The following is a 14,369-nucleotide window of genomic DNA, read 5'->3' as shown; positions in this document are numbered from 1 at the left end:
AATGAAAAAAGGAGACTTTATCCTGTCCTTCTCCAGACTCCTCTCACATTTCAGAAAAAATTATGAGTTTTGCATTTGTATAATGCCTTATCACCTCTTAACATATTCCAAAATTCATCTCATACAATTAATTACTCCAAAATGCAATTCCTATTGCTATTTGGTGAAAGATGCAGTCATTTTCCATGCAAGCAATTAAATGAATGATCATTTGGTTTTAATAATTGAATGAGGAGAGTTAAACAGGGCCCCCAAGATCCTGTGAAGAGCATCATAGGACCTTGAAAGTCCACCTGAGCAGGCATTCAATGCCTTGGTTTAGCGGCTCATCCAAATGCTGACATGTTCAAATGTCTAGCATTCTCTTGGCATCAACTCAGATGTTCAAATCCTAGTGGGCGACCTCAGACCACAGCTTTCCAACTTAAAAAGGTAAGAGTGCTACAATCAAGCTGACCACAGTCCTGTCCTCGGGAGTTTGGCTTTCTGACTTCTTGGATTGCCAACTTCAATCCAGTACTTGCCCAAAATGCTTTCCCAGCAAGTCACTTGATAGCAACCAGGAGCATAAATGTTAGTTAATATTCTGCATTATTCAAGATGCTGATACTAATTAGAAGCAGTTATAAAGCACATGTTACAAAAATAGGATTTCCCAAAGTATTTTCCAGCCAATGAAGGACAAGTGAAGTACTGTTGTACGTGTCCCCACTGTTGTTCCAATTAAGAACAATGCATTAAATTAAACAAAGATCAGAAATAAAAACAGACATTTCCTGATTCCAAATGCGGAATGAATTAAGCTGCTTGCCTACAGTGTAATATTAGACAAAGAAAATACATGGAGATGCAAGACCAGTATGGGGATCTAAATTCAATCTGACCAGCACGTGTTCTGCTCCTGTCTCATTCGTCTCCCCCTAGGACTTGCATGAGCATCATCGGCAGCAAGGCAAGAGATCCATACTGGATGGTGCTATAGGGTTGAGCTGCCTCTGGAGGCAGCATTGTCAACATCAACATACCCCAATTATTACACTGCTGCTCTGACTAATTTCTGATAGTCATTGGACTTCCAGTTCACGCCATAACGTGGTTAGCTAGATCTTGCAGAAAGTCCAAACTAAACCATTTAGAATAATAAAATGTTTCTTTATATGGGGGAGGAGGAGGCAGGATCATGCTAATAAATTGGATGATCAGCCATGATATCATACTGAATGGCCTCCTCCTGTTCCTACTTACTATGTTACCATGAAAGCTTCCTGTATGATCAAATGTAAACAGTCCATACAGCAGATTGTCCTGTTGCACTTAGCTGATGCCACTACACTTATTGTGGTTTTTCTCTTTTCCACAAAATTATTGAAGGAGTCTTAGGCACAGAATGATCGATTATTGACCAACGCATTGGAGAGCACACGCCAGGAAAAAAAAATTCCAGAGCTGACTCTGCCCAACACACAAAATCAAGTAACATTCATATAGTGCAGGTTACTTGGCATAGCTCTTGTTTACGTTTGAGCATTATCTGGTTCAAACTTTACATTAAAGAAGTTGCATACGTGCACCCAGACAGACTGAGTGTTATCTACCCTTCATCTTGCTATAGATTCCTCCCTGGTGCCAAACCCGATAGATGTGCCTGGTCCTTGGGTCGAATAAGGAAAACATATTGTTAATTGACAAATAGTCAGGATAAAGGTGGTGTCTTAAGAACAAGCCGAAGGTCACTGTAACATGTCACTTGGCCCTGATGCCACATGCTGGAGATGGTGTCACGGCAACCTATAGCTGACACCTTTATAAAATTGTCCTTTCTTGCTTTACTATACTGTAGTACTCTATATAAATTCAGAATCCTGACGAACAATCGTTAATTTCCCTAATAGATTGCCAACTCTCTCCTCTCTCTCTCTCTCCGCTATTTAAATGAACTCTCTCCTCTCTCTCTCTCTCCGCTATTTAAATGAACTCTCTCCTCTCTCCTCTCTCTCTCTCTGCTATTTAAATGAACTCTCTCCTCTCTCTCTCTGCTATTTAAATGAACTCTCTCCTCTCTCTCTGCTATTTAAATGAACTCTCTCCTCTCTCTCTCTCCGCTATTTAAATGAACTCTCTCCTCTCTCTCTCCGCTATTTAAATGAACTCTCTCCTCTCTCTCTCTCTCTCCGCTATTTAAATGAACTCTCTCCGCTCTCTCTCTCCGCTCTCTCTCTCTCCGCCATTTAAATGAACTCTCTCCTCTCTCTCTCCGCTATTTAAATGAACTCTCTCCTCTCTCTCTCTCTCCGCTATTTAAATGAACCCTCTCCCCTCTCTCTCTCCGCTATTTAAATGAACTCTCTCCTCTCTCTCTCTCTCTCCGCTATTTAAATGAACTCTCTCCTCTCTCTCCCTCCGCTATTTAAATGAACTCTCTCCTCTCTCTCTCTGCTATTTAAATGAACTCTCTCTTCTCTCTCCGCTATTTAAATGAACTCTCTCTCTCTCTCCGCTATTTAAATGAACTCTCTCCTCTCTCTCTCTCCGCTATTTAAATTAACTCTCTCTCTCTCCGCTATTTAAATGAACTCTCTCATCTCTCTCTCTCTCTCTCTGCTATTTAAATGAACTCTCTCCTCTCTCTCTCTCCGCTATTTAAATGAACTCTCTCCCCTCTCTCCCTCCGCTATTTAAATGAACTCTCTCCTGTCTCTCCGCTATTTAAATGAACTCTCTCCTCTCTCTGCGCTTTTTGAAATGATGCAGTTCCCGTTTTCAGGCCACGATTGAATGTGGGAGCTGCATGCCGCACTCTCCAGGGGTGGGACCGAAACATAACCGTCTCCTCGTTCATCTCTGTTCTTTTCACCAATCACCTCAAACTCTCTGCTCCTCGATTCTTCTGCCAATGGAAACAGATTTTTGTCCATATGGGCTCCTGCCCTGTCCTAGTTTTCAACAGCACAGTCAGCACGGCGACACAGTGGTTAGCACTGTTGCTTCACAGCGCCAGGGTCCCGGGTTCGATTCCCGGCTTGGGTCACTGTCTGTGCGGAGTCGGCACATCCTCCCCGTGTCTGCGTGGGTTTCCTCCGGGAGCTCCGGTTTCCTCCCACAAGTCCCGAAAGACGGGCAGTTAGATCATTTGGACATTCTGAATTCTCTCTCTGTGTACCCAAACAGGCGCCGGAATGTGGCGACTAGGGGCTTTTCACAGTAACTTCATTGCAGTATTAATGTCAGCCTACTTGTGACAATAATAAAAATGATTATTATTAAGCGAGCCACTCGGTTCCGTGGCAATCAGGGAATAAATTTGACTGTGGGCAGCCAAGTAGCACAGTGGTTAGCACTGTTGCTTCACAGCTCCAGGGCCCCAGGTTCGATTCCCGGCTTGGGCCACTGTCTGTGCGGAGTCTGCACGTTCTCCCCGTGTGTGCGTGCGTTTCCTCCGGGTACTCCGGTTTCCTCCCACAGTCCAGAGATGTGCAGGTTAGAAGGATTGGCCGTGCTAAATTGCCCCTTAGTGTCCAAGAAGGTTAGGTGGGGTTACGGGGATGAAGGGGATAGGGTGGTGGCATGGGGCTTAAGTAAGGTGCTCTTTCCAAGGGCCGGTGCAGACTCGATGGGCTGAATTGCCTCCTTCTGCACTGTAAATTGTATAAACTCCCCGGCGGCCTTCCTGTGCTGCAACAAAAGGACTTTAAAATGGCAAGTCAAACAGGGAGCATGAAGCTGGTGAAATCCACCAGAAATTCTGCACTGCCTAATGGGATGGAAACCCAGTTTTTACATTGTTGATATGCATTGATGAGAAGTGGATATACAAATAAAAATGACCCACTTTCTGGGATCCCAACAGCACTGGTGAACCAATAAGCGTGGTAAACAGTATATTTTGCCCTAATAACCCATTAATGTGATCTATAATCATTAACAGCACAATTCAAAAGTAAAACAGGACGGCAATGCTCAGAAATTTCAAGGCTTCACTTGAGCACCACTTTGCAGGCACAATTTCAAAACACAGTCTTGTTATCAAATCCATATTATCACTGAGCATCCAGTTAAATAAAATCAACAACTTACACTTGTATAGCACCTTAAAATAATACAATGTGCCAAGGTGCTTCACAGTAGCATTATTGGATTGACTACTTATTTAGGGGTCCTTTAAGAAATCAACTAAACCTATGTTGGAGAATAAAATGATTCTTAAAAAAATACTGAGTCGGCAGAGGTATGATCTACTCAAAAAAGTGAACTATTAAACCCTGATCATGACTGTCTATAGATACTGACAATGTTTCAGAAGATGTACTGTATAAGTATACTTAAAGAAGCGATACAAAGGCACATTCAGAAGATTTGCAACAATCTAGTAACAATAGTATGGCCAGGCCAGACATGACGCAAAGACTTTGACCGTGGGATAGGATACATGGGAACAGTGCTGTGTCAGGGAAATAATAATTATTTTGGAGTAAGTGATTAATGTTTAATTAACCAAGATTGACACCTTTCTGAACAAATCAGGGGAGTCTCAGCTGAGAATTAGAACCAATAAGAGTAAACAAGGGGCTAAACCATAGATAAGGATTTCCTGAAGAATACAACCGTATGATTGATTATTAGGAGAATTTTAGCCTACCGGAATTCCTGAAGCATCCGTAGAAATGATTTTGTTGACGTATTTCAAAGAGGGGTGGTTTAGCTCAGTGGGCTAGGCAGCTGGGTTGTGATGCAGAACAAGGCCAGCAGCGCAGATTCAATTACCCCACCAGCTGAGAATTTGGATTTCTCCCTGTGTACCTGAACGGGCGCTGGGATGTGGCGACTAGGGGATGTTCACAGTAACTTCATTGCAGTGTTAATGTAAGCCTACTCGTGACAATAAAGGTTATTTATATTATATTTAATTTTATATTTTCTTTTACTTTTTCCTTATTTTAAAATCTCAAAGACTTTGTGCTGTAGTCTGACAAGTTTATGTATCAGTTTGATACAAGTTTTGATTCAGTTTTTATGCAAGTGTATGAACTAAATTGAAAACCTTCTTTTTGGAAGAAGAAAGATCTTACAAGCATTATAAAACAAGACACATGAGATGTAGGTCAAATGACCAAAGGTAAGTCAAAGAGGTAGGTTTTAAGGAGTGTCTTAATGGGCAAAAATGACATAGGGAGGTGGAGAGGTGTCGGGAGGGTATTCCAGAATTTTAAATCTTGGGCAACATGAGGTGCAGCCACCAATGGTGGAACAATTAAAATTGAGGATGGTCAAGAGGAATTCGCAGATATCTTGGAGGGCTATGGGCTGCAAGAGGTTAGCGATGGGAGGGCCAAGGTCGTGGAGCGATTTGAAAACAAGGGTGAATGAGAATGATCAAATGTTCACTGCCTGCAGCACAGTAAGAGGCCATTCGGCCTTTTGTGTCTTTGCTGGCTCTCTTTATGAGCTATTCAGCTAGTTCCACTTGCCAGCCTTTTCACAGTAGTGCTGAAAATTTTATTTTCCAACAATTATCCAATCCTTTTTGAAATCCATAACTGAATCATCCTCACCATACTGTCAAGCAGTGCATTCCAGATCACCTTAAATTTGTACCTGTTCTATTATAACCCCACACGATGTTGAACACCTCTTTCCTCTCAACCTTCTCTTGCCATCCCCAGCTTTTCCCATCTATCCACATAATATGAAATTGGTGTAGCAGTGGCTCTGTTAGTAGTATTCTCACCTATGGTTGAAGCAAGTCCAACTCCAGGACTTGAATGCAAAAATCCAACGCAGGTTCTGTAGTGAGGAGTGCTGCACTGTCGGAAGTGCCATCTCTCAAATGAGAAATTAAATTGAGGTCTTTTCTACCCTCTTAGGTGAAAATAAAAATTACCACTGCGCCATTTTAAAGCGTGGGCAAGTTATTCCTAGTGTCCTGCCCAATTTCATCTCTCAAATCCAACACGTAAAATAAATACCGATTATCTAGTCATTTTTTTTATTTTTTATTTAAATTACCCAATTCATGTTTTCCAATTAAGGGGCAATTTACCTTGGCCAATCCACCTAGCCTGCACATCTTTGGGTTGTGGGGGCGAAACCCACGCAAACACAAGGAGAATGTGCAAACTCCACACAGACAGTGACCCAGAGCCGGGAGCGAACCTGGGACCTCTGCGCCGTGAGGCAGCAGTGCTAACCACTGCACCATGTGCATTGTCTCATCATTATAGCATTGCCGTTTGTGGGAGTTGTGTGCAAATTGGCTGCCCTGCAATATAACACACTTGAAGAAGTACTTTAGGGTGTCCTGAGATAACAAAAGGATTTTAATGAAAGCAGTTCTGTATTTGTTTAAAGCAGTTCAATGAACCATTTTCCTTCCTAGGCATAGGCACAAAAGACCTTGAGTGGAATTCTTCCAAAAAATGACTTCTAAATTTTGGGTGGGAAAACAGGTGCAAAGTGTGCCTGCTGTTCCGGCACGATTCCCATCGCACTCCATCCACACTTGGAGACAAGGGTGAAACTCGCCAAAAAAGTGATGTATGGGACCCGAACACGTCGGCAAGCCTGACTTCAGAGAGACTGGGGTGAATTCTTAAAAGGATGTCCAGTTCCTAACATCACAGGCATCTGGGCCTCCACCCCGTCCCCCTCTCTTCACATCACTATCCTCGCAAGCATCAACCTGCTCTCTCTCCGCACCCCCCCCACCCCCCCCCCCCCCACCCTGCCCCTAGCATGGTCATCAAGGCGGCAGAGTAGCAAGCACTGTTGTTTCACAGCACCAGGGACACGGGTTAACTTCCTGGCTTGGGTCACTTCTGTGCGGAGTCAGCATGTTCACCCTGTGTCTGCGTGAGTTTCCTCCGGGCATTCCAGTTTCCTCCCACAAGACGTGCCATTAGGGAAAGTGGACATTCTGAATTCTCCCTCCATATACCCAAACAGGTGCCGGAATGTGGTGACTAGGGGCTTTTCACAGTAACTTCATTGCAGTGTTAATGTAAGCCTACTTGTGACACTAAAAGATTATTATTGATTATCTGGTCTTGGGTGGTGGCGACCAATAGTGATTCCCGAAAGCCTCACACCGCACCAGCACCAGTGTGTGTGTGTGTGTGTGTGTGTGTGTGTGTGTGTTGGGGGAGAGGGGGGGGGGGGGGAGAAGAAGAGAAGCGAAGCGGTGTGTTGGAAGGAGCGGGCCTGGAGCATCGCGCTGTTTTACGTCTGCCGCAGAGCCCATTTAGAGGCTCTCCCACTATTCTCAGGGCATTGCAGGATGTGCGCTATGCGGTTGATGAATCACCCCTTCTGGTGTCCAAGTGCATCAATAATTTCCAGTTATTTTGGTGAAGACAAAAAAAGGCATGGCACATCCATATAATGGCAAAGTTTACACTTCAAAAGTTTTCAAGCTAATGATGCCTGGACCAAACTAGAACAAAGCACTCGCAATAATGAATGCTGACTGGCATAAATTGGATACCGTCAAATATTAGGTCCAACCTCCAACTCGCAATATCACAGAGACAAAACGGCAATTCTCAGCATTCCTAATTCGATCCAGATGCAGCGGCTCAATATCAACATCATACGAAATGTCCCTGGTCTCACATTTTAAACAGAAAAATGGCTGTGCTGAATTATTATAACAACCGCCATTATCACTGTGTAAAATAATAAACAAAGTGTTCAAAGCAAACAACAAAGACATCCAGGATAATGTGTACCTGCAGCTCCTCTGAGACTCGTCTTAAGTGACTGGTTATCTTTGTGATGAGGTCACAGTACATCTGCTCTGAATGCTGCTGGCACACACACTTGTAAACACAGCTAAAAATAAAGAAAAAGAAACATAATCTAGCTTTTAGCCTTCACATTGCTCATTAGACATTACGCTATATGCACATCAGATTGGCAGAGGGCAAGCAAATTTCTGAATACCATGCACCACTGTTGCATTAACCAAGGGATAAGACCACTTAAAGCAATGTCTTTTCTCTTCAGATACCTCAGCTCAAACCCAGATAAAATCAGCTAATTATTTTTTCCTTTACATTCATACTGGCATGGTCAGCATTTATTGCCCAACTCAAATGGCTCTCAAGAAGGTCGTGATGAGCTGCTTTCTTGAACCGCTGCAGTTCAAGTGATGTAGATACAGCCGCAGTTCTCCGAGGTGTGGAATGATGCAGATTTCAAAGCTCGATCCAGTTACGGGTCAGCATGAGTACACATCAAGACTGGCCATTTGAAAATAATCTAGCAACCCCACCATGAGAAAAGCAGTAGAAAATTAATACAGTAATCATTAGTAGAAGTGGTTTTCCAAGGCTGAGATTAAAGAGCACTGTTGAGGCGATGTAGTGAGTTTTACTCTGCATCAATCTATGCTACTTGTTCTCTTGTTTTAGTTGATTCTTGGGATATGGGAGTCACTGACAAGGCTAGCATTTATTGTGCATCCTAATTGCTCACTGGAAGGTGGACTTTTTCAAGCATTGCAGTCTGTGTGGGAGGATACTCAAATGCTAGCAGCACGGTAGCACACGTGGCTAGCACTGTGGTTTCACAGCACCAGGGTCCCAGGTTCAATTCCCCACTGGGTCACTGTCTGTGTGGAGTCTGCACGTTCTCCCAGTTTCTGTGTGGGTTTCCTCCGGTTTCCTCCCACAGTCCAAAGATGTGCAGGTTATGTGGATTAGCCATGCTAATTTTGCTTAGTGTCCAAAATAAAGTTAGGAGGGGTTATTGGGATAGGGTGGGAGTGAGGGCTTAAGTGGGTCGGTGCAGACGCGATGGGCCGAATGGCCTCCTTCTGCACTGTATGGTCTGTGTATCTATGATGCTGTTAGGCAGGGAGTTCTAGAATTCTGAACCAGTGAAGATGAACGAATGACAATACATTTCAAAGTCAGGATGGTATGTGATTTGGGAGGACTTTTGCAGATGGTGGTGCTCCTACACACCTCCTGCTTTTGTCCTTTTGGCTCTAGTGGTCAGAGGTTTGGGAGGTGCTGACAAAAAGGCTTGGCGAGTTGCTGCACTGCATCTTGTAGATGGTACACAATACAGCCACAGTGTCTACAGGGATAGATATAAATGAAGAGGAGTAGGCCATCCCACCATTCAGTTAGGCCATGGGTCACCTGTGACCAAACTCCACTGACCAGCCATGGTTAAGAAAGGTCTATGAATCTCAGAATTAAAATTAACAATTGATCAGGCATCAATTGCTATTTGTGGAAGAGTGCTAAATTTCTTCCACTGCTAATATAAAGAGTAGCAGTTCCGCACATTTAACAGTATGTGCGTAAGGCCAGAAGGAAATTGTAGAAATGCAAGAAGACTCCCAAGATCACTGCCAATCCAATCTTAGGAATCAATTTGGACAATTACTCCTTTAGATCTTTGATTCATTTCCATTTATCTCTGAAATCTTAGTGCAGTGATCCACAGTCAACATTCATACATCACTTCATATGTCACTCCTCATAATAATAATAATAATCTTTATTGTCACAAGTAGGCTTACATTAACATTGCAATTAAGTTACTGTAAAAATCCCCTAGTCGTCACATTCCGGCACCTGCTCGGGTACACCGAGGGAGAATTCAGAATGTCCAAATCACCTAACATCACGTCTTTCGGGACTTGTGGGAGGAAACCGGAGCGCCCGGAGGAAACCCACGTAGACACAGGGAGAACGTACATAGTTGCCGTAGCTTCTAGATTGTGGTTTCTGATTGGGTTACCGTGATTCAGTACAATTGTCTCATTTCTAGCTTTTTGACATTACACAATGTGTATGACCATCCAAATAGATTATCTCCTACTCTGACAGGCGGGCATTTCAAACCCACATCTCTCTCTGTGGAAAATTGCCAATTTAACCCAAAATGGAGGCCAAAATATTGTGAAATTTCAAAAGAAACTAGATATAGTTCTAGGGGCTAAAGGGATCATGGGATATTTGGGAGGAGGGGGAGGCAGGCGTGATCAGGGTACTGAACATCCTGAACAACCATGATCCTCCTGCTTCTATTTCCTATGTTTTTACGTAACGCATGCTACAAATTTGGGGAAGTTCAGTTTTGTAAAGAACTGGGCCGGGATTCTCCCCTACCCGGCGGGGCGGGGGGTCCCGGCGTGATGGAGTGGCGTAAACCTTTAGGGGCCAAGCCCTAACATTGAGGGGCTAGGCCCGCGCCGGAGTGGTTGGCGCTCCGCCGGCTGGCGTAGAAGGCCTTTGGCGCCACAGCAGCTGGGGCCGAAGGGACTTCGCCGGCCGGCGGAAGACCGCGCATGCGCCGGAGCGTCAGCGGCTGCTGACGTCATCCCCACGCATGCGCAGGGGAGGGGGTCACTTCCCCCTCATGGTGAAGACTATGGCGAAGGCGGAAGAAAAAGAGTGCCCCCATGGCACAGGCCCGCCCGCCGATCGGTGGGCCCCGATCGCGGACCAGGCCACCGTGGGGGCACCCCCCAGGGTCAGATCGCCCCGCGCCTCCCCCAGGACCCCAGAGCCCGCCCGTGCTGCCTGCTCCCGCCGGTAAGGTAGGTGGTTTGATCCACGGCGGCGGGAGAGGCATGATAGCAGCGGGACTTCGGCCCATTGCGGACTGGAGAATCGCCAAGGGGGGGGGGGGGGGGGGGGGGGGGGGGGGAGGCCCGTCGACTGGCGCAGCACGAATCCTGCCCCCGCCGAATCTCTGGTGCCGGAGACTTCGGGGGCGGGATTGACGCCGGCCCCCGACAATTCTCCGACCCGGCAGGGGGTGGGAGAATCCCGCCCCTGGTTTGAAACTCATTCCAGGAACTTTACATCACAACAGCGATAGGTTGATTTGAACACCATTCCAGGGATGAAAGGCCTATGGTGTCCATCCATTGCTTTGCCCGAGTCCCTATACCACATTCTATGGGCGCGATCTTCCCAAAAGGGAACAAAGTCCCCAAACTAGTGCCTGCAGGCGTGTGTTTTGCAGCACTTGCAGTGCCGTGAAACACATGGCTATTCAATGCGACTCGCTCTGAATAAGGAGCCTGAACGGGGATCGCGAGGCCGAGGCCACACACAGCCCATTTTTTACAATGGGGCGCTCTGCTCGCTGGAACTCCCCGTTGTATCGAGAAATTGGGAGACCATTCGGCAATCCCGGCCCGATCGCACACACGTAAAAATGGCCAGCTTGCCAACTTAGCAGTGCCAACCTGGTAATCCCCATGCCAGCTGGCAGTGCCACCTGGGCACCGCCAGGCTGGCACCCATGCTGACATTGCCAGGGTGCCAGACTGGCACAAGCAGTGCCAGGGTATCACCCTACCAAAAGGGCTTGCAGCTGGGGACCTCGGAAACCTCTTGGAGACCCCATGAGTGCTGTTGCGTCTGGTCCCCATTTGTGGTTACCAGTACCAAACGGAGCTCACCCGAGGTCCCCGAGGCGAAGGGATTGAATCCCAAAAGCCTCAGGTACCTCGGGAATCTGCACATTAGAGTGAGGCTTACTGCCTCGTTCTAATATGAAATGAAATGAAATGAAAATCGCTTATTGCCACGAGTAGACTTCAATGAAGTTACTGTGAAAAGCCCCTGCAGATTTTCTAAAAAGTGATCCCACCCATTGTGGGCGGATTTACCTTGCAACGTCTCGCAAGAATGCATTGAATCTTGAGGTGTTGCAAGCCAGGTGGATCCCGGGAGCGGGCGTCTCCTGGCTTCCAACAGCCCTGCTGCCAGCTGCTTTTCCGGAGCCGCGTGGCCAGAGGATCGCACCCTATAGTCCATGTGGGCAAAAGTGGAATAATATAGTTACAGAGTAAACCAAACCATAAATGCTCTGGAATTCCCAGAACTGGAAAACTAGTTAAACAGAGGAAATATTACAAGGCAGAAATCTCTTTTAGGGGTTCAGAATTTAAGCAAGTGAAGCATGGCTGATTTATACTAGTCTCCTTAATTCCCAAAAGTGTTCCAAGTTTTAAATTCACCCTTATGTGCCCTGAATGAGGGTGGCTCCCTCTCACAAAATGATAGATATTATCTGCATACATAATGTCAGCATTGGACAACAGCAACTAAACTGAACAACTGTAGGACTGTAATATCATCATTGCAATGTTGAGCGAAAACTGCAGGTGGAGGTGGGAGAATTGTTGAGCTGGTTGAGGATTAAGCCGCAAACAAAGAAACTAAGGCCCCTACCATTTTGCAGGTTCTGTCAGTGATCGGGTCTCTGATTAGGTCAACCCCACAAGCAAAAAAAAGTGCAATTTCATAGAATCACTACAGAGCAAAAGGAGACCATTTAGCCCAACAACTCTGCACCAACCCTCCGAAAGAGCACCCCACCTGGGCCCACATCTCCACTGTGCATTAAGAAACTAACATCAATGTCTCTGGATAATGTTGCCAAGGGGCACCATATAAATGAGAAATAAAAGAGCACTAAGGACAGATCTTATGGGGTTCCAGAAGTACAAACATAGGGTGGGGAGAGAAGTCGCAGCAGGGGGTTCTGTGGCTACACTTGGATAGACTCGAGTGGTATTAGGCATGAGCTGTCCAGTTCAGCTGCACAAAGGAAGACGTTGTGGCCAACTGTATCAAAGACTGTCAAGAGATCAAGAAGGATGAGAAATAGGGCAACACAGTAGTTAGCATTGCTGCCTCATGGCACCGAGGTCCCAGGTTCGATCCTGGTTCTAGGTCACTGCCCGTGTGGAGTTTGCACATTCTCCCCATGTTTGCGTGGGTTTCGCCCCCATAACCATAAGATGTGCAGGGTAGGTGGATTGGTCACGCTAAATTGCCCCTGGAAAAAATGAATTGGGTACACTAAATTTCTTAATAAGGATGAGAAAGGATAGTGGCACCACTGCCTTAGTCACATAGGATGTCACCTTGATTAGGGCTGTGGCACGATCAACTAGGTGCATACGGAGCTGTGGCATGGATTTGAGAGATGACAACATTTCTAGGAGTTTGGGAAATAAAGGGAAGGTGGAATAAAAGTGATGGTAGTTTGCAAGGATAGACTATTAAAAGTGTTTTTCTGAGGAGACGGTTGATGATTGCAGATTTGAAAAGGAGTTGGGGAATGTCAGAGGAGAAAGATCTGCTTAGAAATCAGCTGCTACAGAGGATTGGGTGGTCAGCAGTTGAGTGAAAAAGGAGCAGAGAGTGCAAAACATGGACCTCGTGAGCAAGATAACTCATAACGCAGGAGGACAGATCGAACTGAGAGAGAAAGCAGAGAAATATGCAAATTAAGAGGTGGGGTGGGTGGAGGGGGCGAGGATGGAGGGTATGCAGGAGAAGCAATTGAACAGACGATCTCAATCGTAGTGACAAAACAGTCAATGAACTCCACACACTTGTCAATTGGTGCAATTCTTGGTATTTTGGCATAAGGCACTTGTATAAATTCAAGATCTCGCACGTCACACCTAGATGAGCTTCTGTTTTATATTGAGTTCTACCTTGCGACACACAATGTAATAGTTATCCAAATGCTTATCCTGGCCTACCCTTCAAGGTCAGGACATTTAACTGCATACAAGGTGAAGTTAACTGTTATTGGAGGGAAATTCAGTCAAACAGATTTATAAAACCCTAGATCCAGATCAGAAGAAATAACAACTCTCTTTCCGATTTTACAAAAATATTTAACACTTTTTAGTGCAACATCTGAAATCCAGTAAACATCCACACAATTTACGACATAATCTTGAAAATATACAGCGCAACTCTTGCTCACTAAAGTAAATAACTAAGTAATTTCTGGTGTGCCACAAATAAATACATTTCCCTGTCTCTTAGGTCCTTTACCTAAAAAAAGGTCAAATTAGCACTCTCTTGTTTATCAATATTTACCAAATAACTTTGCAGCAATGTCGATATATCATTATTAAAAGGTACAGATTAAATTTTTAAAAGTTAATCCAAAACCTTTTAAATTAGAAGTTCCCTCTAAACTTAAACAATGGCAAAATCCCCACATCATTTACATCATTTCTGGGCTACCTACTTTTGAGTTCAGATATTAATCCAAATGAGAGATATGTAGGATGACTAACAATTTCAAACATTTCAACATGGAAGGTGGTTTAAGGAATTTCAAAGTGCCGAGTTCCATTTCTTAAAAGTAGCATACTTTATTTTCAGGTTAAGGAACTGCTTGAATAGAGTAACTAACATTGTCTTGGTCTGTTTTGCTTCAAAAGGAAAGTTATGTGGGAAAACATTGACGAGTTTCGGCTAGTCTTGTGCTTTTTCTGTTTAAAACATCAAGAGCAGACTATCACTGGTCTGAAAGATAGTTTTCCCGGGACATGAGGAGCAGTTTATCAGCAGTAATCATTCATTGATATTGAG

The 14,369-nt window shown here is 44.9% G+C and overlaps 1 protein-coding gene across 1 annotated transcript in view; it reads right to left on the bottom strand.

Annotated features, from left to right (window-relative positions):
- cacul1 (CDK2 associated cullin domain 1) overlaps positions 1–14,369 on the bottom strand; it is a 116,379-nt gene that overhangs the window by 59,541 nt on the left and 42,469 nt on the right. The window contains 1 exon segment of the mRNA XM_038821380.1: positions 7,722–7,824. Within this exon segment, the coding sequence (XP_038677308.1) occupies positions 7,722–7,824 (103 nt within the window).

Source organism: Scyliorhinus canicula, chromosome 16, assembly GCF_902713615.1.
Source record: "Scyliorhinus canicula chromosome 16, sScyCan1.1, whole genome shotgun sequence".
Lineage (NCBI taxonomy): Eukaryota > Metazoa > Chordata > Chondrichthyes > Carcharhiniformes > Scyliorhinidae > Scyliorhinus > Scyliorhinus canicula.
This window is presented reverse-complemented; position numbering and strand designations above follow the sequence as displayed.